Source organism: Benincasa hispida, chromosome 11, assembly GCF_027475165.1.
Source record: "Benincasa hispida cultivar pf3 chromosome 11, pf3_genome.v1.1, whole genome shotgun sequence".
Lineage (NCBI taxonomy): Eukaryota > Viridiplantae > Streptophyta > Magnoliopsida > Cucurbitales > Cucurbitaceae > Benincasa > Benincasa hispida.
Genome location: NC_143488.1, coordinates 35434865 through 35459333, shown reverse-complemented (window position 1 = coordinate 35459333; position 24469 = coordinate 35434865). Strand labels below are relative to the sequence as shown.

At 36.2% G+C, this 24469-nt stretch overlaps 1 protein-coding gene, 1 non-coding gene and 1 pseudogene across 5 annotated transcripts; 2 read left to right on the top strand and 1 right to left on the bottom strand.

The window, feature by feature from the left end:
- The first annotated feature begins 9227 nt into the window (after positions 1 to 9227).
- On the top strand, positions 9228 to 9301 carry TRNAT-AGU (transfer RNA threonine (anticodon AGU)). Its single transcript has one exon. It is a non-coding gene; the product is annotated as a tRNA-Thr (tRNA).
- A 135-nt stretch (positions 9302 to 9436) lies between these two features.
- Positions 9437 to 23794, top strand: LOC120091209 (uncharacterized). Of its 4 annotated transcripts, none has more exons than XM_039049127.2 (19): positions 9437 to 9581; positions 9702 to 10085; positions 10988 to 11046; positions 11120 to 11251; positions 12740 to 12880; positions 14431 to 14487; positions 15134 to 15228; positions 15582 to 15714; positions 16025 to 16201; positions 16984 to 17174; positions 17271 to 17337; positions 18449 to 18582; positions 19929 to 19995; positions 20713 to 20775; positions 20859 to 21097; positions 21183 to 21312; positions 21652 to 21744; positions 22691 to 22876; positions 23110 to 23794. In XM_039049127.2, exons 2-19 carry the CDS (start codon positions 9719 to 9721, stop codon positions 23404 to 23406), a joined length of 2628 nt encoding a protein of 875 aa, XP_038905055.1. In that variant the 5' UTR covers positions 9437 to 9581; positions 9702 to 9718; the 3' UTR covers positions 23407 to 23794. The 4 variants fall into 4 exon arrangements, 2 of the variants coding, with proteins under 2 accessions (XP_038905055.1, XP_038905056.1); XR_005485675.2 differs by having other exon boundaries at positions 9445 to 9581; positions 21652 to 21730; positions 22691 to 22801; XR_016524301.1 differs by having other exon boundaries at positions 9445 to 9581; positions 21652 to 21730.
- Positions 13715 to 14193, bottom strand: LOC120091210 (small ribosomal subunit protein uS17z pseudogene; annotated as a pseudogene).
- Positions 23795 to 24469: the final 675 nt, after the last annotated feature.

The window sequence follows — 24469 nt, the reverse complement described above, 5'->3', positions numbered from 1 at the left end:
TGTAAGAGGATAAGGTAACTTGGTCTCTTGTTCTAATCTGCTTCTTCTCTATGGTGGGGTGATTAGGGCGGGACTCTGGTACCAAAAGTGAGGGGTCACACTTACACATAATTGTTAAAGGTTAACAGTTCTAGACCGAAAAATGGTGGCTGTTAGGTTCAGTTCCAAGAGTTGGTTCTGCCTAATGGTTGAGAATGTCGCATCCCAACAAAAAGGCAACTGATCACCCCACCGATGACGTTTGTCCTGCTTCACTAGGGCATCATTGCAAAACAGAAGTCTATAACTTAGGGTACTTGAAACTGTTCTGCAAAACTGATTGGTTTAAAAGTAGTTTAGCAAAATCTAATAAAGGTTTGTTCGTATTTTCAGCAACTTATTTTTCAAAATGGCAATAGCCACGTTGGCTTTGTTGAGCGCCGAAAAACTAACTGGTGATAATTTCGCAACATGGAATCACATGATCACGACGATCCTAATCATCGAGGATCTCATGTTCGCTCTCACGGAGGCTTGTCCTCCTATTCCAGCTTCAAATGTTGCTCGAAATGTTTGGGAGGCATATGAGTTATGGACAAGGGCGAATGAGAAGGCTCGAGCCTACATCTTGGCAAGTCTTTCTAAAGTCTTGGCCAAGAAACATGAACCTATGGTCTCAGCGCGTGAGATCATGGAATCCCTATGAGGGATGTTTGGACAACCATCTGAATAACTTATGCATGAGGCTCTTAAATATATATTCAACTCCAAAATGGAAGAAGGCACCTCTGTTCGTAAACATGTGCTTAACATGATGGCCCACTTTAATGTGGCGGAGTTGAATGGGTCTATCATCGATGAAGGCAACCAAGTTAGCATAATCCTGCATTCATTTTCGGAGAGCTTCCTGCACTTTGTTGGCAATGTGATTCTTAACAAAGTGAAATATAACCTTACAACTCTCCTTAACGAGTTGCAGACCTACCAATCTTTATTGAAAAGTAAGGAGAGGAAGAAGGGTGAGGTAAATGTTGTTTCATTCTCTAGGACGTTCCATAGAGGTTGGACCTCAGGAACGAAGTCTGCACCTTCTACTTCTAACCCTGGAAAGAGGAAGAAGAAGAAGGGTGGTAAGGGAAAAGGGAAGGTGCTTGCTAACCCACCGTCTGTCGTCCCAAGAAGGCGTCCACCGATTTAAAAGGGAAAGTGTTTCCACTGCAACCAGGATGGATACTGGAAGAGGAACTATCCTCGGTATCTGAAAGAGAAGAAAGCAGCCAAGGCTAAGGCCAAGGCCGATAAAGGTAAATGTGATTTACCTGTTCTTGAAACTTGTTTAGTGGAGAATGATGATTCAGTCTGGATAATTGATTCAGGCGCCACTAACCATGTCTATTCTTCTTTTTCAGGGGATTAGATCTTGGCGACAACTAGAGGCTGGTGAGATGACGATGCCAGTAGGCACTGGGCATGTCGTCTCAACTGTGGCCGTGGGAGAGCTCTAGTTAACTTTACAGAATAAGTTTCTTATTTTGAATGATGTGTATATTGTTCACGAATTAAAAAGGAACCTCATTTCTGTAAAGTATTTATTGTAATGTAAATATACTGTCTCTTTTAATGTGGATAAAGCGTTTAATTATAAAGATGGTATTTTTATTTGTACTGCAAATTTGGAATCGAATTTATATGTGATAAGGCCGTTAGCCATTAATTCCCTCTATAATACTGAATTGTTTATAACTGTTGTAACTCAATCAAAACTTCGACGAATTTTTCCAAAAGAAAATGCCCAACTTTAGCATCTATGTTTAGGGCACATCAATCTCAATAGGATTGAGAGATTGATGAAGAAAGGATTTCTAAGTGAGTTAGAAGAAAATTCTTTACTAGTGTGCGAGTCTTGCCTTGAGGGTAAGATGACTAAACGACCTTTTATTGGAAAAGGTTATAGAGCCAAAGAGCCTCTTGAGTTAGTACATTATGACCTTTGTGGTCCTATGAATGTGCGAACCTGAGGTGGCTATGAGTATTTTATCAGTTTTACTGATGATTACTCTAGTTACGGGTATGTTTATCTTATGCAACAGAAGTCTGAATCCTTTGAAAAGTTCAAAGAGTTCAAGGCTGAAGTTGAAAACGCATTGAATAGACGGATTAAAAAACTTCGATCGGATCGAGGTGGAGAGTTTTTGGACTCGACATTCCAGGACTATTTGATAGAACATGGAATCATTTCCCAACTCTTAGCGCTGAGTACACCTCAGCAAAATGGTGTAGCAGAGAGGAGAAATAGGACCTTGTTGGACATGGTTCGCTCGATGATGAGTTACGCTTCCTTACCAGACTCGTTTTGAGGTTTTGCAGTGGAGACTGCGGTATATATACTCAACTGTGTTCCCTTCAAGAGTGTTATGAGAACACATCTGGAGTTGTGGAACGGGCGTAAAGCTAGTTTACATCATTTCCGCATTTGCGGTTGCCCTGCACACGTGTTTGATGCTAATCCCAAGAAGTTGGAACCACGGCCGAGGTTATACCTCTTTGTAGGCTACCCCAAAGGTACACGAGGGGGTTATTTTTATGATTCGATGGAAAATAGGGTGTTTGTTTCAATGAACACTACTTTCCTGGAAGAGGATCATATAAGGGAGCACAATCCACGAAGCAAAGTCGTGTTGCATGAGTTTTCCAATGAAACTACTAAAACTTCAACAAGAGTTGTTGAAGAGCCTGATACATCAACAAAAGTTGTTGATGGGAGTTCATCCAGTAGGTCGGTTCCACCTCAAGAGTTGAGGGAACCTTGACGTAGTGGGAGGGATGCGAACCCACCCATTCACTATATGTGTTTCATGAAAATCCTACTATGGTAGTAAATGGTGACATTATGGATACATTGTCTTATCAGAAGGCAATGAAGGATGTTGACCGGGATGAATGGGTCAAGGCTATGGATCTCGAGATGGAGTCAATGTACTTCAACTCAGTATGGGATCTTATAAATCAGCCTAATGGGGTAAGATCTATAGGTTGTAAATGGATCTACAAGTGCAAACGGGGTGCTGCTGGGAAGGTACAGACCTTCAAGGCTCGACTTGTGGCAAAGGGTTATACCCAGGTAGAGGGAGTCGACTATAAGGAGACTTTTTCACCTGTTGCCATGTTAATGTTGATTCACATCCTCTTGTCCATTGCAGCTTATTATAATTATGAGATCTGACAAATGTACGTCAAGACGACCTTTCTGAATGGCAATCTTGATGAGACCATTTACATGGTGCAACCCGAGGGATTCATAGCCCAAGGTCAAGAGCAAAAGTTTTGCAAACTGAATCAGTCCATTTATGGACTGAAACATGCGTCTCGATCTTGGAACATACAGTTTGATAATGCGATCAAGTCGTATGGCTTTGACCAAAACGTTGATGAACCTTGTGTCTACAAGAAGATCATCAACGATTCAGTACTCTTCTTAGTATTGTACATAGACGATATCCTAGTCATTGGGAATGATGTAGGTCTACTGACTGCAGTTAAGAACTGGCTAGCAATCCAATTCCAAATGAAAGATTTGGGAGAGGCTCAGTTTGTTCTAGGTATACAGATCTTTCGAGATCGTAGAACAAAGTGCTAGCACTATCTTAGGCATTGTATATCGACAAGATGTTGCTTAAGTACTCGATGCACGACTCCAAGAGGGGCCTACTGCCATTCAGGCATGGAGTAACTTTGTCTAAGGACATGTGTCCTAAGATGCCTCAAGAGGTTGAGAAGATGAGACAGGTTCCATATGCATTTGCTGTTGGCAGTTTGATGTACGCGATGCTCTGTACTTGTCCAAACATCTGCTACGCGGTGAGCATAGTCAGTAGGTATCAGTCTAACCCAGGCCAGGGTCACTGGACCACAGTGAAGAACATCCTCAAGTATCTTCGGAGAACGAGGGACTACATGCTCGTGTATGGTTCTAGGGATTTGATCTTCACAGGATACACAGATTCTGACTTTCAGACTGATAAGAACTCTTGTAAGTCCACATCAGGGTCAGTCTTTACTCTTAATGGAGAAGTTGTAGTATGACGAAGCACTAAATAGGGGTGCATCGCCGACTTTACTATGGAGGCGGAGTACGTAGCGGCTTGCGAAGCTGCTAAGGAGGTCGTCTGGCTCAGGAAATTCTTGATAGAACTGGAAGTTGTTTCAGATATGTCTAGGCCCATTACCCTATATTGTGATAATAATGGGGTAGTGGCGAACTCCAAGGAGCCGAGGAGTCACAGGTGCGACAAACACATAGAGTGGAAGTATCATCTGATCTGCGAGATAGTGCATCGAGAGGATGTGATCGTCATGAAGATCACTTCAGAGCACAATGTTGTTGACCTGTTTACGAAGGCTCTCACGACTACAGTATTTGAGGGTCACCTACGGAGCATGGGTTTACAGGATCGCCCGCGGTTGGATTAGGGCAAGTGGGAGATTTTCTTGTACTGGCTTTTATGCCCTAGTTTATTGTTTTGTACTAGCTTATTGTACACCCCACTTCGCTTTAGGACAAGTGGGAGATTGTTGGGGTTGATGCCCTATAGTCTCGTGTCCTGTAGTTTGTAAACAGTTTATACGAATGTTTGTGTTGTATAATATATGATATTTACTTCACATCTTGTTTTTTGCTCAGTTGCATGTTTTAGTTGCTTTACTGCAAACCAATAAACTTAAAATCCCTGGTTATCTGTATATAACTTAAGCATGTATGTGGTGACATACAAATGAATCATATCTTGAGTGATAACCAAAATGGTCTGTAGTATATGGATATAGGAGAGAAACCTTATCCTGGTAACGTTACGGATGCGGCCCGCTTTGTAGAATGGTCACAAGTGTTGTAACTTGTCACAGATGATCTGATCCTGATCATTCGTGTAGGGGACATGTGAGCGAGGACGTCCTATACAAAAAGTTTGTATAAGACCTGACCACGAAGTGTTACGTCTCGTTATATAACACCGTTTATGACAGAGACTTCACTTCACTAGGATGACCATAGGTAACATGACCTCAATCCTGAATGAGTTGGGAACTCCTGCCATTAAAGACAGTCCTTTGATTTGTATGGGTGCGAGTGACCAGGTCACCGATTCAAACCTACCATTTTGGGGATTCTTCTGATTTGGGAACTGGGAACTCAGCTACAATGATGGAATTCACTCATTCCCCAAGGCAAGGGTAAGTAGATAGATAGCTCCCTTAAGGACTGATTCCAGAGCTTGAATGATGTGGCACCATACACCTTCTCTTGGCCCGGGAGGTGTTCGCACATAGTTGAACTATGTTGTATTGTTCATTAGAGGAATCAGTGGTACTTAAGAAGTGAGATGTAACTACAAGGGCAAAACGGTAATTTGGCCCAACTATATTAACGAGCATCTGTGAAGGGTCATCGTACTCATGATTGGTTATATCCGATGGACACAGAAATATATTTGTGGTAAGAAGAGTTCAGCTATTGGTCTTTAGTGGAATGCCTGATAGTTAACAGATGGTGGATCTCGTGGCTAAAGAGTTTAGTCAGCTATTCACGGACCGTTGGAGCTTCGAGCCACAGGTCCATTAGGTCCCCTGGGTAGCTTGGATAAAGTCGAGAATCGGTATTTGGTTAATTTGAAATGTTCAAATTGACAAGAGGAAGTTCAATTATATATGATATAATTGGATTGGTTAATTATATATGATATAATTAGCTAAATGTATGAGATACATTATTTTGGAGGAAATTAGATATAAATATGATTTATATCAAGTAGAGGAGAAATTACTATAATAGATATGTGATATCAAACTATATGGTAAAAATATAATATGATTATATTTTTTAATAATTTAATCGGTTAATTATATGATAATTAACCTAAAAACTCTCTCGGACGTGCGTTAGTGGGAAGACCGCGTCGGTTATTGTAACTGAAGAATAAAAATGAAATTTTGTTTCATTTTGCAAAGTTCGGAAAAAGATCAGAAAAGGTTTTGCATTAGTGTAGAAATGTAAACGATCGCATAAGTCGAGAGCCTATACGATAGTCGCTCAACGCCTAAACGATCACACACTAGTTCCTAAACGATCAGATAGCTTCCCTAAACGATCGTATAGTGTGTCATATTTGCTAAACGATTGTATACCTTTTCCTAAACGATCGTTCAGTAAAACCTACACGATTGTGTAGTTTCTTTTAAACGATAAGCATCTAGCTATGCGATAGCTTCCTATTCTCTCCCACTTGCTTATCGTCTACATGATCAGTTCTTCCTCCTACCTCTACCAAACTCACCAAAGACCATACTTTGGATTCTCACGCCGAAAATACCAAGGGCTCCTTTCTGGTGGTGTCATCCCCGCTGCGTTCATTTGCTGCAGCCAACACATTTACTGGGCGTTTGTTGATCGGGTAGAGTTCTTCTACTCCGTTGAGTTCTAAAGTTTGAAGAGCGTCTTCAACTGGTATGAGAACTTTTTCCCTTACTTTTTAGTGTTCAAAGCATGCCATTAATTACTGTATATTTGTATAACTATATGTTCAAATATATTTGGTGTATTTCGGTCACGGTGAAATTGGAGAGATCTGACGACGCTCATGGATGCTCTTCGTTAAGAGATCCTTCAAGAGATACAAAATAGCTCTATCTCACTCTCATGTGAAAAAAGAAAAAAAGAACATAGAAGAGTTCTCATTTTGCCTTCTCCTTCTCAAAGAATACAAAAGCTCTCACAAACTTTCTTGTTCTAAAAAGAATAGCAGAGAAGATCGTTGGTCATATCTTCCTCGTCGTTTGATTGTGCAGTGGATCTAGAAGATTGGGAAAAGATCTTTGAGAATTGGTTCTAAAAAGGTTATAATTCATTTTTCCTAATTAATTAATATATAAGGCATGTTTAGCCTAATTCTTTATGTTTATGTTCTATAATTTTTCTGTAACAAAATTGGGGCAAAGCGATAAATCGCTTCCACATTAGAATTCAATCCCTTGACAAACTTCGTGGCACCAATGTGTTGAGGTATAAGCAACATAACTATTATAGAAACTTCTTGAAGTATCTATACAATTAACTTAGTATAAGTATTATACAACTCTAGATTTATCTAGAAAAATGTAAGTTAGAATCTCAAAAGAAATGTTCTGAAAACATTCTAGCATTTCTCTAGCCTCCAAGAAATTCTCGACTTCCTTTAGATAAGGATAATCCATAGAAATATCTAGAATATTTGTAGAATTCAAGAAGAACCTAGAGAGATCCTTTTGCTTGGACTCGAAGGATCTCATGCTTATAAATAAGAGGTGTGTCAAGTTAGACAACCTTAGAATTAAAAATAGTGAGTGGATGTGTATTGAGAGAGTGAAAAAGGTTTCTCTCAAACCGTATCAATCGTTATACTTTCTTAAGAAAAGTCTCTTTCTTCTAAAGAGAGTGTCTCTCTTCCTTTTGTGCCAATTTCTTCAATACAATGGATGAATTTGATGGTTTTTTGTTGGCATGTGTTGCCATATTAGATCTACATCACTAGTCTATATTATATGAATGAAACGTGGATATGGTACATGATTTTAAGTAATCGTGTATACTTTATAACGTAACTATTTATATAAAATCAAACAATCTTACCTACTTATTAACATTAGCAACTAAATTAAACCCTTTGAACTTAGTTTGCACCTGGACCTAACAAAATGCGAAAATGCCTTCTTTTTGGCTAAAATTGGTATCATTTGCCATCAATTTGTCTGGTGCTTCGACGCTGGATCTCTAAAACCTTACAGACAACGTCTTGCCTTTCCCTTCCTTCATTTTCTTTCATTTCCACCTCTTTTGGTTTCGCTCATAGTCTTCACTGTCTTTTTGTAATTAAGGGGACTAACATAGCAAAATTTTAACCACCCATTGTCAAAAAATTACTTTGGCAACATAGTTATAGCACTGAAAGCAGATACGAAACCAGGGGAGTTGCCTAGAAAAGACCTATTCTTTCCAGGATTATGCATTGTTTGGTCCATTTAATCCTAATCTTTAGAAGTCAGGGACTAAATCGGTGAATTTGAAACATTAGGGACTAAATGCACCAATTCTTCAAAATTCAGGGACCAAAAAAACATTTTTCCCTTAATTAAATTATATTATTTAAAAAAATCAAGCAATTTTAATACAAATATTAATATCATCGAGATTAAGTTAGATGAATTAGGTAGTTCTACCTTTCATTAAAAAAAGAGAGAGAATTCTATCTAATTTGGTTTTATAGCGCAACTTTATAATTTCAACATTCAAATTGAATTAAAAATTTATTCAAACTAATTATAGCACATGAAACTAATTAATAGGCCTGTGATTAAATGAAAAGCTTAGATATCGTATAGTTCAACTGACATGTAGTAAGTGAGAGTAATTAATAGACATGTATTTTGAATCACTCACCTCGGAGAAAAAACTTAAAATTTAGACTAAAATAGATTCTAATCTTCATTTGTCTTTCTTTCTTTTTCTTTCTTTTTTTTTTTTATTTTTTTTACACAAGTGGGGATCTGCTAATGGAGCTATCTTGTCTTTGATTAAAATGAAAAAAGTTTTTCAAACCTTTAATAAAATTTGGTCTCTGCATTTGAATGGGATTTGGCTTAGGCAATGGTTGATTTTGTGTTAAAAGAGAATTTTAACTGAAATTTATTGGGAAGAAATTCACAATTTTTTAATTACTTTGGTTTGTAAAATTTGTAAATAAGAAAACAAACAAAGATATATAATTTAATTTTAAAAAATAAATAAAAAAGAAAAACATTATTTTATAAAATAATTAATTTAAATAATAAAATTGCTGAAAATTTTTTCAAGTATAGCAAAATATTATTGTCTATCAGATCGCGATAGACGTCTACCACTGACACAAATAAATATTGATAGACCGCGATAGATTACTGATAAATAATGACATTTTACTGTATTTATAAATAAGTTTGACTCATTTTTCCTTATTTGAAAACAACTATAATCATTATTTTAAGTTTTTTTTTTCCTTTCTTTCTTTTTAGTTACGTTTATTTCCCCGCAATTTTTCATTAATCCTTAAAAAAAACATATTAAATATAAGCTAAATTTTAGGGAGAAAAACAAAAATTTAAAAACTATTTCTTTAGTTAGATTAATTTAATAGCGCAGAAAAACTATAGATAATGATATTGTTTTCCAGTGTTCACAACCAGCTCTCGTAGCTCAGTTGGTTAGAGCACCCGTTTAGTAAGCGGGAGGTCTTGAGTTCGACTCTCAACGAGAGCAATAATTTCTTTCACCTTTTTTCACATTTTTTCCTTTCGTAAATACTAACACAGGTAAATCAAGCCACGTGTCATAAAGTGAGTGGTGAAGGAGGCATAAATCTTGGAAGCTGACCGTCATTATAACGTCAAACCTCTCTTTAATAGTCACCTTCTTCCCCATTAATTTTCCTGGGAAAATATCAGCGAAATTTCGGATTACATTGAGAATATTTACAACCATGGATTCCCTGTAACTTTCCCAACCACTCACTTTCCTACTCCTCCAATTGTCAAATACGGTTCGTCGATTTCTTCATTTCTCCTCAACAGAATCACAAATTAGATTCATCCCTTTTCCACCTTTTGTTTAATTTTTGGTTTTGGTTCATAGTTTTTTTGAGTTTTTGATTCTCTGACAGGAGAATCATCAGCTAGAATGCGCTCATGTCATCTTCGGAGCTCAAGCGCAACCACTGTTTCAACTACTGTGATGTTTCCTCACAAGTTCTATTTCCGTTTTTCCCCGATTTTCCAGCCGAGGGTACTTCGCCGCTCCGTGAAATTCCGCCGCCTTTTTGATCGAATTACTCCTTTGCCTGTTGTTACTGCATCGATCAATTCTGTCATCGCTTCTGGAAATATTATTGCAGCTGCTGCAGCCGCTGCTTCCGGCTCTGGATCTGTTCATGGTGCTGTCACTTCTGCAATCACGCATGTTGCTGTTACGGCCGTCGCTATTGCCTCTGGAGCTTGTCTCTCTACTAAAGTCGATTTCCTTTGGCCCAAAGTGGAGGAGAAACCAGGTTCCTTTTCCTTATCCAAGTTTATTGTTGTTGTTATTATCGTGTTTGAAGATTGGGATATGCTTAAAGGAAACGGGTTTTGGGGTGGGGTTGATTATTGATTAAGCTTCAGACGCTATTAGTAGCAAAGTTGCTTCAAGTTTACAAAGATTCCTTGGTTGAGTTATGAGTAGACATTAGCAGTTCTTTGCTTATTGGATAAGGAAAATTCGGAATAAGGAAATAAAATTCAAAGTGACTCGATGAAATTCAATCTCCCTTGTTCTTCTCCGCGGTAAGTATAGAGATGCTAAAGCTCAGGTTAATTGAGCAATTCGATTAATCAATCTGAAGAAAAGAAATCATTTTGAAGCTGGCCAGTTCATATCATCCATTTTCAATAACTAGTTTAGATTTTCATTACTTGACGAATTGTATTTGGTATAAACTTGGAGAAGAAAACAATTTTGGCACACAGTGCTCCATTTGATTACCGAGTTGTTGCTCTTGTTAGTGTCTTTTTTTGGTCTCCGTGTTAGAACTTAAGTTGGTACTGACTAATGTATTTTTTTTGGGTTTAATATTCAGGACGCTCTTGAATTCTGTTTATGAAGTGATTCCCTCTTCGTCCTTTGTTTTCTTTACGACTGCAAGCAAACTTTGTTGTCTTAAATTCTTCCGTTTTCTTATTTAATAATATGCATTACTCAATACTTAGAGAGTTCAAAACTTCCTCAAAAAATGTTACTCGTGGTGGTAAAATGTTTTAATTGGACTGTAATTTCTTGTCCACATAATAACATGCATATGGTCATTACATTTGAAAAGTTACCAAACTTTTTAATTGTCTATCATGAATTAATTTTCCTTTTTCCTCCATGTGCTAAAATTGTTTCTTGCCATAAAATTTAATATCTGTACAGGTTCTCTTGTATTGGATGGAGTTGACGTAACTGGATATCTTATATTTGAGGATTCCAAGGTTTTTCACTTTTCTCAAAGCTAGTCTGAACTTTCTCATATTCTGTTCTCAAGTTTTCCATCTATGAAGGCAGGTGCAAAAGGCTATTGAGTTTGCAAAAAAGGCTCATCATGGGCAGTTACGGAAAACTGGAGACCCTTATTTAACTCATTGCATCCACACTGGAAGAATCTTAGCCGCTTTAGTTCCGCCCACCGGTAACAGGGTGCGTAAAACATATCATTATTTACTATGCTCTATTTCTGTGGTTCATTAACGCATCTCAAAATGTAATTAATTATATCTTTCTGCGTACAACTAAGTGTTAGAAGTTTCTGTGAGGCATCCCTTATTAGTATAGTTTTCTTTTGGGGAATAGAATGAAACATTTCATTTTTAGGCTCTCTTTCCCTCCCCCCCCCCCCAAAAAAAAAAAAAAAAAAAAATCTTTACCACATTTCCTATGAAAAAGGTGCATCAGAAAAATGGCTGATCTGAGATCTCCATGTTCATTACCGTTCCTGGAATAAAAAGATATCACAATTTAATCTTATCATGTTTATTTATCCCTCGAGAGATTGCGGACCATAGACTTTGCTTAAACGTTGTTGGGATAAAAGCTTTTCCAAACAATTTCTTTATGCTTCATTGGGATAGTGTCTAGTGGCAACAACTCATCTTTTTTATATATTTTTCTTCTTTAAAAAAAGTTCAAATGGATCATAAGTGAATTAAAGTTGTCAAAAAAAAAATGTTGTTGGATTTATGGATAACTAAAAAAAGACATTCAAATATTTAGAGCAAAAGTTGGTTTTAAAATTTTAGGTACTAGTTTTTCTATAGAAAGTTACCCCTCATGTATATATTGGATATGGCATATTTGAATTCAAGCACTGTCCTGAACCAGTAACAAAAAGATATATGAGTGTGGTTTTGGATATTATCTTCATGAAAACCATCTGACTTATTCATTTGAATGGGAAAGGATTTTATGATTTTAAGAAGGAAAAAGATGGAAAAAATGCATGCAATATTTTCTTGTTATGTTTATGATTTTTTGAGTGGATTGCTTTATTGAACCCTTGATGATAATGTGCAGCTGGCAATCTGATAGGAATGCAATTAGGTTAGAAGTGAGATTATTATTAAGTATGAAGGGTACATTAGTATTTAGCTAAGGAGTTGCTAATGAGATTGGTTATAAATATAAGGAGAGGAAGGGAGCAGACAATTGTTTAGTTGATTAGCGCTTGAGAACGTATACTCTTTTCAGGAGAGGTTCCAAGTACCTCAAATACTTGTAGGGGTGTACATTGGTCGGTCGGTGTCAATTTTGGGAGAAAACCGACATCAAAACTGACCACTGCATTTTGTGTGTGTGTGGCAGCTGACTGACTGACGGTTGGTTTATTTTTTAACCAAAAACCGACCGACAACCATCCTACATCAACCGACCGACTAAAATTCGGTCGGTCAGATGGATTTTCGGTGAATTTGTGCACCCCTACTTGAGGGAAGTTATATTGTAATTTTGTTGTCTTTTATATTTTAATACATCTGGTTTTTATCACAATCTTATATTCTGTCTCACTCTCACATTGCACACGTTTTTTGTGCTCTCTTTGTTACTATGTAATATCTTTGTGCTGCTGACAGTAAGTGGACATCTTTCTGTCTCATCGTCTTATTAATTTAAAGTTGTTCACATTAACAGGCAATTGAAACAGTCGTGGCTGGGATTCTCCATGACATAGTTGATGATACATGTCAAAATTTGCACAACATAGAAGAAGAATTTGGTGATGAAGTAGCCAAGTTGGTGGCTGGTGTCTCCAGGTTAAGTTACGTAAACCAGGTATTATGAAAAAAAACTATTGAGATTAAAAACCCATTATTAAGTTTCTTATCCACAAAAAAAAAAAAAAAAAAAAAAACCGTCATTAAAGTTGGGTTACGTTTTCCAATAATGAGAGCATAGTGTTTTTTGTTTGTGGTATTGCTCATGAGTGGGGAACTTAAATATTAGAAGTTAAGAACTTAAGATATCCTGCATGTGTGATAAGTTGAAGCCACAGAGAATGAAAAACATATGAAGTTTTCAAATTTATAAGAGTACAACCTGGACATTTGTTACTGGATCTTATCTTGCCTTTTCTGTTCTTCAAGGTTTCTTTTACCCTGTAATAACATTGTTTTGATGTTACATCTGTGCAATGCCCCAATTTTTTCTCCTAAAGCGACATATTCTTAATTCTCCTTTTGGAATATAGTCATCAATATCAATTTATACAATTGTCACCGCAGTGTTCTAAAAAGCACACCGGCCTCTACACCTCCCCACCTCCCTTAATGAAGCTGCTTGAGACGTGCCTCAGAGCTTGTGGTGTGCTCCTTAGCACCTCGAGCGTCTCTCTCTCTCTCTCTCTCTCTCTCTCAACTTTTCTTTTTTTAAGGAATAAATGCATGAATATTTTCTTAAGCAGAAAATATGGTTGGATAAACCAAGAACAAGAAGGTGCTGATACTTATGACTAAAGCAAAACTTAGGGAATCAAAATTGCAATAGTATCACAATAGTGAAGTATTCAGTTAATAAATGAAGTGAAAAGATCATCCAGCTGAAGGAAAAGCTCATGCTAACATATCATTCCCTTGACATAAACAAATACAGGACCTGAAAATTCTGGACTTAAATTCCTGTGAAAGCCTTCTTATTACCACTTGTGGATGATCCAGCAGGAATCACTTTCAATATATTAAACATCACAGACTTCGACAATGGCCTGCACTGGCCAATGATGACATGGTCTTCTTCTTTCACCTTAAAGCAAGGAGCTATGTGTGCTGGGATGTTAGAGTGTCTTTTCTTGTACCTTTGATATTTCTTCACATAGTAAAGATAGTTACGTCTAACAATGATGGTTCTCGCCATCTTGGCTCTGTGGCAGGTACCAGCAAGTATCCACCCCCTAATAGAAACAGTGCCAGTGAATGAACACTTCTTATCAATATAAGTTTCTTCAATTGCCTCGAAGTTTTGAACCCCAAACCAATACTCTTCTAAAACCGACTTCCTCCTTTTCCTGGCCTCTTTCCTTTCCCCGATTTCTTCGAGCTAACAAACACCTTGGGCTCCTTCAGAAAATCCTTCCCTGTCTGTTTAGCCATGATCAGGGATCTGAAGATCCGATAGAAGCCACCACAGAGTCTGATACAAGGGAAAAATCCTAGAGGCAGCAGAGGAATAAATGCCTGAATATTGTTATTTACATTTTTCTATTGTGCACTTCTAAGAGCTTGTGGCTTTTTTTTTGTGACTCGTGCTTGAAGCCCTGGAGGGCTAGCACTTGAGTACCCCTCAAGTTTTAAACAACACTGTGTAACCATATTATGTACTTTCTGCAGTTGTTGCGTAGACATCGCCGAGTAAACGTGAACCAGGGTTCCTTAGGTCATGAAGAGGTATTGACTGTTAAATTAGCCAAATAAGATATGTTGGAACGACATGTATGAAAGTTTCTACCAAGATAGATATTGTATCTTTTACAGTCCAGATTTTTTTCTTGTGTCTATTTGAAGCTGATATGGAGACTTTTTATATTTCCCCACTAAACTGAATGCATATAATAATATTATATAGAAATATGTTTTCTTATCGTTTGCAAAGTGCTTAGCATGGTATTTCTTTTAGGATATGTCTTCCCATAAATCAGAGACATTAACCAGATAAATTTGTATATTACTTGCCATGTACTTTTCTAAGTACAATACATTGCATTCGTGAAATGTTTATTGTGAATCTAATGAGCAAGGAAAAATTATTTAGTCAACATACTTATGTCTAGTTTTTTCCAGCAATTGCACACACTCTGTGTTAGGCTATTCTGCAAATTACAGCGACATAAGACATTACTACCTTGACGAAGAACGTGCAGTCGACAATAAATTTCCATTTGAAATAAATATAGATGGGCGGGTTCAATATTTGTCCATTACAATGATCTGACCATATGGTTATAATATGATCGACTTTCTTTAGATTTTCATTCTACCCACCTATCTATGACTTCTGGGTCAATCTTTCTCATGCTTTAATTATTTATTTTAGGCAAATAAATTGCGAGTTATGCTCTTAGGCATGGTTGATGATCCACGTGTTGTGCTCATCAAGCTTGCAGATCGTCTTCACAACATGAGAACCATGTACTAACTCTTCACTTAGTTCTGATGATCTGTTTATGTATAATGGGTGGGATTCAGTTTCCTCCCTTAGTTCTCTCTTTTTCCCTTTGAATTCATGAAACTAAATTCCTATCTTCAGAATTTTCAACTGTATTTTGGTTTTCTAGAGATAATGAGTTTTTTTTTTTTTTATTTCCCCCTTTAATAAATAACATTTCACAGTAACATTTCTTTAGATGATATGAAATTACAAAAGAAGGGGGCAAAGCTAGGCTGCAATCCAAGATTAGAAAAATATTTCCCAATTTTTATCAAGATCATTTGAGCTATTGTAGCTTTATGACTAGTAATTTATTATGATCATTTTTTGACAGTTACGCTTTACCACTGCCTAAGGCTCAAGCTGTTGCACAGGAGACCTTGGTTATTTGGTGCTCACTTGCTTCTAGATTGGGTTTATGGGCACTGAAAGCCGAACTAGAAGATTTGTGTTTTGCAGTTCTTCAGGTTGATCTTAGTCTTTTTGGGTCACAACTTATTTTCACAAATATGCATGACTCCCTGGAAAGCTCATTAGAAAAAGAATATTAGGATAGAATAATTCATTTAACTACATGTACATCTGTATTTAGTATGAGATGACTTGGTTATATTATTGGTCATTTAAGTATGCATTTGATTTTGCACTAAAAAAACAAAATACACATTTGATTTTTAATTTCTTCTACTACTATCTAATTTTTCCGTGCTGTTTAGACTTGGAGCTCCTGGTGTTTATTCTCTGAAATTGACTCATGTCTCATTGGTCATTTTGCAGCCCCAAATGTTCCTGAAGCTGCGCTCAGAATTAGCTTCCATGTGGATGCCTAGTAGTAGAGCTGGAAGCTTTCGGAAAATATCTACCAGAGCTGAACTGCCACCGTTGGATAAAGGCAGTTCAACTTGTTGTCACAATATGCCAATAACTATGACTGATGAGGCCACAAACATGAAGGCAAGTACCTTGAATGGAGGATAAAATTTTCTTCCATGTTCTTTCTACTTGGGATTTTGGGGAAAACGGCTTGTTTTATGAAGATTTTGTTAGAATGTCTCATTCCAAAAATTTAAGTTAAAATGACTGTTTTTCTTTTTCTAAGGCATCTCTTTTTTCTTCCCAGCTTATTTGTCTCACTATCTTCTTTTTTCTTCATTTTGTAGTACAGGACTTCAACACGTTCATAAAGTATTGAAGATTCCTTTTTTTAAAAAAATTGTTTCTTTAATCATTATCCACAAGATTCAACTAAATGTTGAAAATTATGAGAAATCATGTTTTCTGGGGAATCTTATGCATGTGTGACTTAATAAACTTAACTTTTCGAAATTGAGTATTTGGACAAGTATACTTATAAAACAGGGTATTTGAATGGGCTATCAATGTTGGTCAGTCTGGATAGCTGTTGTGTATCTCGTGCATCTCCACGGGGGCAGCGGATTGGGGAGATGGGGAGCTCAAACTCCTTTATATGCTTTGTTTTGGGTTTGTTTCCTTTGCAGTTCTGTGTTGGATGTGTCTGACTTTTTATATGATCTTCCTTTGTACTTTCATTTATTTTATTGAAATCTGATTGTATAAAAAAATGTATATATTTGAAGGAGAAAATTTGGAACATCAGTGTAAAATGTAATGATGTGCTTTTATCGTCTTTGTGGTGAGGCCTGGGGTATATATTTAGTAGTTCTTGAAGAATTATAGATTGTTAAAGATTCTATGCTCCCATTCCCCACTTTCAGGAACTTTTGGAAGCTGTTGTACCATTTGACATCTTGGCAGACAGAAGAAAACGGACAAGTTATCTAAATAATCTCCAGAAAAGTATAGACACTTCTATACAACCAAAAGTCGTGCAAGATGCTAGGAATGCTTTAGCATCTCTGGTGGTTTGTGAAGAAGCATTAGAACAAGAATTGATTATATCAGCCTCGTATGTCTGCATCGTTCTCTTTCTTATCTCTATTTTGTTTGTGTATGTGTAGTGCTGCTCATCTCTGTCCATTATGATTCCCCACCTATGTTGCAGTTATGTTCCAGGGATGGAAGTAACTTTGTCCAGTAGATTGAAGAGTTTATATAGTATATACAGCAAGGTAAGAATGGAATTATCTCAAGTTTTGCATTATTGACATGATTAAATCATAATCAATTATATTGACCTAGTGCAACTTTAGGTTGGGCTCTGTTATTGTACTTGAAAATTCTCCCTGGAATAATGAACTGGGCAATTTTTCTGGCAGGATATCTTCTATTCTGTATTTCTTATCCCAGAGATTTTGCATTTAATTTCCACAACTGTTAGTGGTGAGGCCAGTATAGATCATGACAACTTATTAGATGTTGAAATGTTGTCTTAAATTTCCTTAGGTTGTTAAGTAATGAATCTTTGAGTTGAAAGTATTAGGGGTGGAAATGGTTTGGTTCGGTTCGGTTTGACCACCAAACTGAACCGAACCAATTTATTGGTTCAAACCGAACCGGATATGCGGTTCGGTTCGGTTTCAAATTCAGTTTTGGCATTTTTAAAAAATCCATGTTATATTCTTTTTTTAATTAAAAGCGGTTCGGTTTGGTTTGGTTTTAAATTCGGTTTTGTTCTTTAAATTAAAAGCGGTTCAGTTTTAAATTCGGTTTTGTTCTTTAAATTAAAAGCGGTTCAGTTTTAAATTCGGTTTTACTCTTTTATATATATATATATTGGTTAAAAACGGTTCGGTTCGGTTTCAAATTCGGTTTTCGAAAATGAAACCGAACCGAACTGAATTTTTCGGTTTCATTGAGTTCTCGGTTCGGTTTGGTTTTTAGAAACGGTTCAGTTTTTTCGGTTTGAATGACCACCCCTATAAAGTATTAAAACTGCAGCGTTGGTTGGCTTCTCTCTGTTTGTCATTATATTTCTTCTTTACATCCTAAGAAGTGATTTCAAGTTGGAGCATGCTCACTGACTTAGTTTCTCTGTTTTCCTCTGATATATATGTCTCAAACAAGGTCTGGTATATGTGCTGTGGGTGCATGTAGAACTTTGCATGACTTTAACCTGGACTCTATAGTCGGCTATATTTTTCTGTCACCGAGCACTGGTCTGGCAACTTAGTGGCTAACTAACAATCCAAACAGTATTAATAAATCAAATGTAATATATCCTTTTCAGGCGAGTAGTTATACTTTTTTAACCATTGAATCCTTTTTGTCTCCACTCTTCAGATGGAACGAAAAGATATCAGTATCGATAAGGTATATGATGCCCGAGCATTAAGGGTAGTTGTCGGGGACAAGAATGGAACTCTACATGGACCTGCTGTTCAGTGTTGTTACAGTCTTCTCAATACTGTACACAAGTAAATTGAATCGAACTTAACTTATCACTTTTTATTTACCACACGGAGCTTCCTCTATCCTTTTTAAAGCTTTATATCGTCTGGATGAACAACTTTCCCATGAGAAAAATTCGCATTGGCAGCTATTCTCTGTTAAGGATAATTGTTAAGGGTGATAGCTGCATTAAGATGTTTGGACACTATTTAGCAGTAACATTGGTTCTTGTTTCCAGAAAAAACCCAACAGAAACATATTTTTTTAAGGAGTAGGGGGTTTATCATGCTAATATTAACACATAAAGTAGTGTAATGCATGCTTACACATGTTTTTTTACTGCCTGGCTTGATAGGGATTTTGAGTGATGTTTGGTCCCTCATGAGGTTCTATCTTTCTCTGATAGAGTTTATTTTTGTAATTACCCACCCATTAGATCTCATTGTGCTTGATTGGATCCCTTTTATATAGTTTGGATCCTTCTTTTTTAACTTTGTTTCCTCAATACCCTTGTATTCTTTCATTTTTTTTTTCTCAATTAAAGGTTATAAAAAAATGGTTTCTTAAGCGAAACCATATCGATGCAATAGTTATTGTGCTTGTGTGTGGCTTATGGTGTCATGATTAAACTTACAACAAGGTAGTAATGTTTTTATTATCTGTGGTTACTTTTTCATTAGAAACTTTTAATTGATTTACTTATTGCAATGGCTTTGAGCTACAATATATGCATAACTATAGCGATACAAAGAAAATGAAAAAATAGATCAAGGATTCTTATAGTGGTTTGCTTGTTCTTTTGTAATTATTTGTCCCTGTAAGGATGTCGTGTCCACCCCTCTCATTTTATTTAATCTGGGATTAAATTCCATAATGTTATAATTGTATCTGTGTAGTTATTTATCTCATCTTAATATTCGTCTTAATAAAATCTCGAAGGAATATTGCAGATTGAAAATAGAACAGCCACAAACATAATTTATACCGTGGTTAATAGAATATAATATATCAATAATCAAATTTGATCTGTTTATTACAGAGATTTGTATCAGTAATTAATTTCCTAATCCAAATGCTCTTTAAGAGATCTCCAAATCATACGTAGAGCTATTGTTTGTGAGAAATTAGATGTTCTAGTCCAGTCCTTAATAGGAGTTTTATGGGACAAGTATCTGCCAAAAATTTTACTTGTGATTGTGAGAAATATATTTATCATATTTGTAAAACTAGATCATACATAAAGCAAACACTTGCAGAACGTACGACTTTATTCAATTCGTTGAATACATACTCTCTGCAATTTCTTCATAACACTGATTCGGTTCTGTTAATTCCTCTTTCCTCATTGTATTATTTAATTTCCACTGTGCAGGTTATGGTCCCCCATTGATGGTGAATTTGATGATTACATTGTTAACCCAAAGCCTAGTGGTTACCAGGTTAAAGATGTTTATACCAAACAAAAGCCTATATCTCATTCTTAGCAATTTCAATATTTAGTTTTTAATTTTTCCCTTTTTTTTTTTAAATAAATATATTGTAAACAAAGTCGGTATTTAAAGTAGATCCAACAAAGTATACTATTAAACAAAGTTCTTTTGGAGTATGCATTTTGAAAAAGCATTGAAGAACGAGGAGGTCGCAGTTTTCTTAGATATTATGGAAAAGGTCAGCACTTCCTGTAGGAAATAAAAGAATCCAGAGTTTGGACAAAACAAAAATTTCTCCTCCAGGTCTTTATTTCATTACTCGCAGCCACCTTTTACCAATTACCAGGCCAATTACTTAACGCAATTGGACGAGGAAGAACACCAAAAAAGATAAAGGTCTTTTATAGACATTATTTTTTTATTATTATAAATAACATATTCTATACTAATATACCATAAGAACTTAATTTCATTGATGACTGTAGTGAGGAAAGGCTCCACCCAAAAATCAAAGGAAGTTACAAAAAGTTCTCATGGTGCATAAACTAAAATGAGTTTAGTTCCTGTGGTTTTTACACCCTTACTAATATATAAAGGAAATATTACTCGAAATGAATTCAGAAAAGTAATAAAATCCCACTATTTATGAAAGTTAACCCTTTTTCCTTTGGCATGTAGTCCTGATTTATTCATGACCTCTGCTTAACTTCAAATTTATGATTTCAGTCTCTGCACACTGCAGTATTAGGTCCGGATAACTCACCTTTGGAAGTACAAATAAGAACACAGGTACTAACAAACTTCTAGCAGCTTGTGAGCTTCTGCATATCAGACTTTCATGCAGATCATTTTACTCTTATTTCTCTTTTTAGAGGATGCATGAATATGCTGAACATGGACTTGCTGCACATTGGCTTTACAAGGAAAACGGAAACAAAAACCCGTCGTTAAGCAGCAAAAATGAATCTGAAAGAGACGTATCTCGGTATTTCTCTGATTCAGAGTTCCAGAATTCGAGTGAAGATGATTCTCATAAGTATGGTTTTCTCAAAGCTGGCCATCCAGTTCTTAGAGTGGAAGGAAGTCACTTGCTTGCTGCTGTTATTATTAGGTATGCCCGCTAATCTAGATTTATGCCAAAGGCTCACAACAAACAATTCAATAAGTTGTGTTTATAACGGATAATGTATTTGCAGAGTGGATGAGGACGGAAGGGAACTGCTTGTTGCTGTGAGCTTTGGACTTGCAGCTTCTGAAGCCGTGGCTGACCGAAGATCTTCGTTCCAAATAAAGCGCTGGGAGGCTTATGCTAGATTATACAAAAAGGTTTAGTTGCTTGATTGTCTAGATAATTCAAAAAATATTAAATGCGAAGTTTGTGTGCCACAACTTAAATTTTTATTAGTAAAATAATATTTCAGGGAGCTTGTTTGGTGATTTAGTTGGAGTATTAAACGTCTGAATTTAATATGAACTGAAAGTAAGACCAAACTAAAATACAAACCTCTTGCATGCCAGGTTCTTTTCACAACGATGATCTAATGGTCCACTTCACACTCAACTTAAAGCACGCTATAAAATGTTCAATCTCGTGTGGAATCCTTTTTCTTAAAGTTTTTATTTAGATTGAGATTTGTTCCAGTGCTGATGCTGATTCATTTTCAGGTGTCTGACGAATGGTGGTGTGAACCAGGTCATGGGGATTGGTGTACTTGTCTAGAGAAGTATACGTTCTGTCGGGATGGTATGTACCATAAGGTATGCGTTAAGATTTATGGGATTTTGTTCTAGTTTAGGTTGATTTGATTTTTATTTTCTCCCTTGGTGTCTCCACCATTATATTCTTCCATTCACATAACGCATGCATCCATATATGTACATAGATATTGATGTAATGTCATTGATATGAATGAAAGAATAAAAAGAGAGCCAAAGGAGTTACAGAAATTGTCACAAATAAGAATGCCCCGTCTTCTCGTAAGATTTGTCAAAGCAGCATGCAGCAAGTATTCTGCTACAAAAATTTATCACGAACTTTGCAGTCATTATTTATGGAGATCTTAGATATTTAGGTGGATTAATGTTATTTTATAGGCAAGCTAAGACAGGAGGGGCAATATGTTGTGCTGAAATAGTTCTCTCAATACTTTTTATATCAGCTTTCATCTGATTGCTGTAACTATTCCAACACAGAAAGTCAGAAATTGGATCATGAGCTCAGAAGTACTGATACGGATACGACACTATACGGCGATACATTATTTAAAAATCTAGGACAAGACACGATAAGGACACATTTATTAAAATATACCTTTTTAAAAATATATATCATTTTTATACCAAAAGAAAATTCAAAGTAAATGGTTTAATGCATTTATATGCTTAAAAAACTTGGGTTGATGCATTTCACACTCAAAATGTATTATTATCAACATATATGCATCTTTTTAGTCTACTCAAAAAATGTTCTATGCATGTCTAACACGTTTGTTGTTGATACGTGTTCTACAAGTGTCGAAGTGTCCAAGATCCAACACGTGTTGGATACGAACACGCTAATCAAACTAAAGTGTCCGTGCTTCTTAGATCACGAGTGTCTAATGACTAATATGTTACTTTATATACCGTTTTAGTTAGACATTGCTGTTTTCTAATGCCACATGTCATATTTTACTAGTTCATAACATTGGGCCTTCTCATGCAGCAAGACCAATTTGGTCGGCTACTTCCAACCTTCATTCAGGTCATTGATTTTACAGAGCGGGAAGAATTCGAATATTGGGCCATAATGTCTGCCATCTCTGAGGGCAAACAGGTAGACACTCCTACATCTAGGACAAGTTCAGACTCCGTCACATCAATCTCCACCGACGCTAGCATCAATACGAAGGTTTTGTTCTAATGACTAGTAAAAATCGTTTTTACTGTCTAAGTGTCACTTTACCGGTTTGGAAAACCTTTTTAATAGATCTACAAAGTACATCATGCGATTTAATGCCACAATCCTAATTTTTGCAACATCCACTCAATCTTTTAACTTCATGAACAGAAAGAAAAACTAAATTCTCATAAGATAGTGATGTCATGTGGGAGTATTGAAGGTTAGTGGTCTTCAAATGGCAGGTACATTTTCTAAGGACTATGCTTCAATGGGAGGAGCAAATACTTAGTGAAGCTAGTAATTTTAGACAGGCAAAACAGGGAGGAGAGTATTATGTTTGTCGAAGCTCCGTCGCGCTTGAGGAAGTGGTAATCGTTTGCTGGCCCCTTGGTGAGATAATGAGGTTAAGATCTGGTAGCACCGCCGCAGATGCCGCTAGAAGAGTTGGATCTGAGGGTAGGCTGGTTTTGATTAATGGTTTGCCGGTATTACCCAGTACTGAATTGAAAGATGGAGATGTAGTTGAAGTGAGAGTGTAAATAATTCTTCAATTGTACAGTTAGATCAATGGGGTGAAAATGAAGATGTGGTCTAGTGCATTGCAGGTTTATGTGAATATTAGTGGTCATTTAGGGTAGGGAATAGTTGGAAAATTTTCATCATTGGTGAATATTACTTGATAATCATACTACCTTCGGGTGACAAATTTATAGATGCCAGGAAAAGGAAAGGTTTTCAGCTTTGAAAGCAACAGAAGCCGCAATGTATGCTTATGGCCTCTTTGATAGGCAAGCGAATGGAGCTTGGTTGTTGCAAATGCTTTATTGGAACTTCGAAGTTCGGAGTTTTCAGTACTTTCACTGTAATTCAATTATTACATGAATCACACAAATGATTGTCAAATCGAGGTACAGATTTACGGTTCAATCTTTTTATCTCACAATTATTTAATTAAAATAGGATATGAATGATTGTATTATTAATTTATTTTCAATACATTTGGCTTTTTTTTATTCTTAAGAAATATAAGAAGATATGAACTCACAATTTGAGGTTGAGGCACAAACAAAACATCATAAAAAAAATAAGGAAACAAACAATTGCAAAATCAATCAAACATGAAAAATAAATTACACAACTCAAGAAAGTTTTAGGATTGTGAGGTTCTTGCAATAGAAGCTCGAAAGAAAAACCTCATAATAAATAGCCCACTGACCACTCAAGAAGCATACAAGGTTGCTCTGGACATGCAAATTGCAAATTGCAAATTGCGTTTTGCATAAAAAAAACAGTAAATAACAATACACCAAGCAATGTTTCAGACCTTATGCCTCAACTAATTATCTGTGTTAAGTGACAAATTCAATTGAGTTTCATATCCACCTACCCACAAAGCATGTTTCCCAAATAGCCTTACTAAAAGGACACTCAAAGAATAAATGATCCCTAGACTCAATTACACCAATGCACATAGTACAATCACTTGAGATATCATAACACCACCTAATAATACGATCATGTGTTTCTAATCGATTCCAAACAACAATACATTTGGCATTGAGTTTCAGGTTTCACCTGCATATCCATTCAAGTAATCTGGTT

What these genes read in the sequence shown, in the direction of transcription:
- LOC120091209 (XM_039049127.2), top strand. Translation starts at nt 9,719, where the DNA reads ATGCGCTCATGTCATCTTCGGAGCTCAAGCGCAACCACTGTTTCAACT. An exon ending in ATGAGGCCACAAACATGAAG is followed by an intron (nt 16,202 to 16,983) that starts GCAAGTACCTTG and finishes CCCCACTTTCAG; the next exon opens with GAACTTTTGGAAGCTGTTGT. An exon ending in CTTCTCAATACTGTACACAA is followed by an intron (nt 18,583 to 19,928) that starts GTAAATTGAATC and finishes TCCACTGTGCAG; the next exon opens with GTTATGGTCCCCCATTGATG.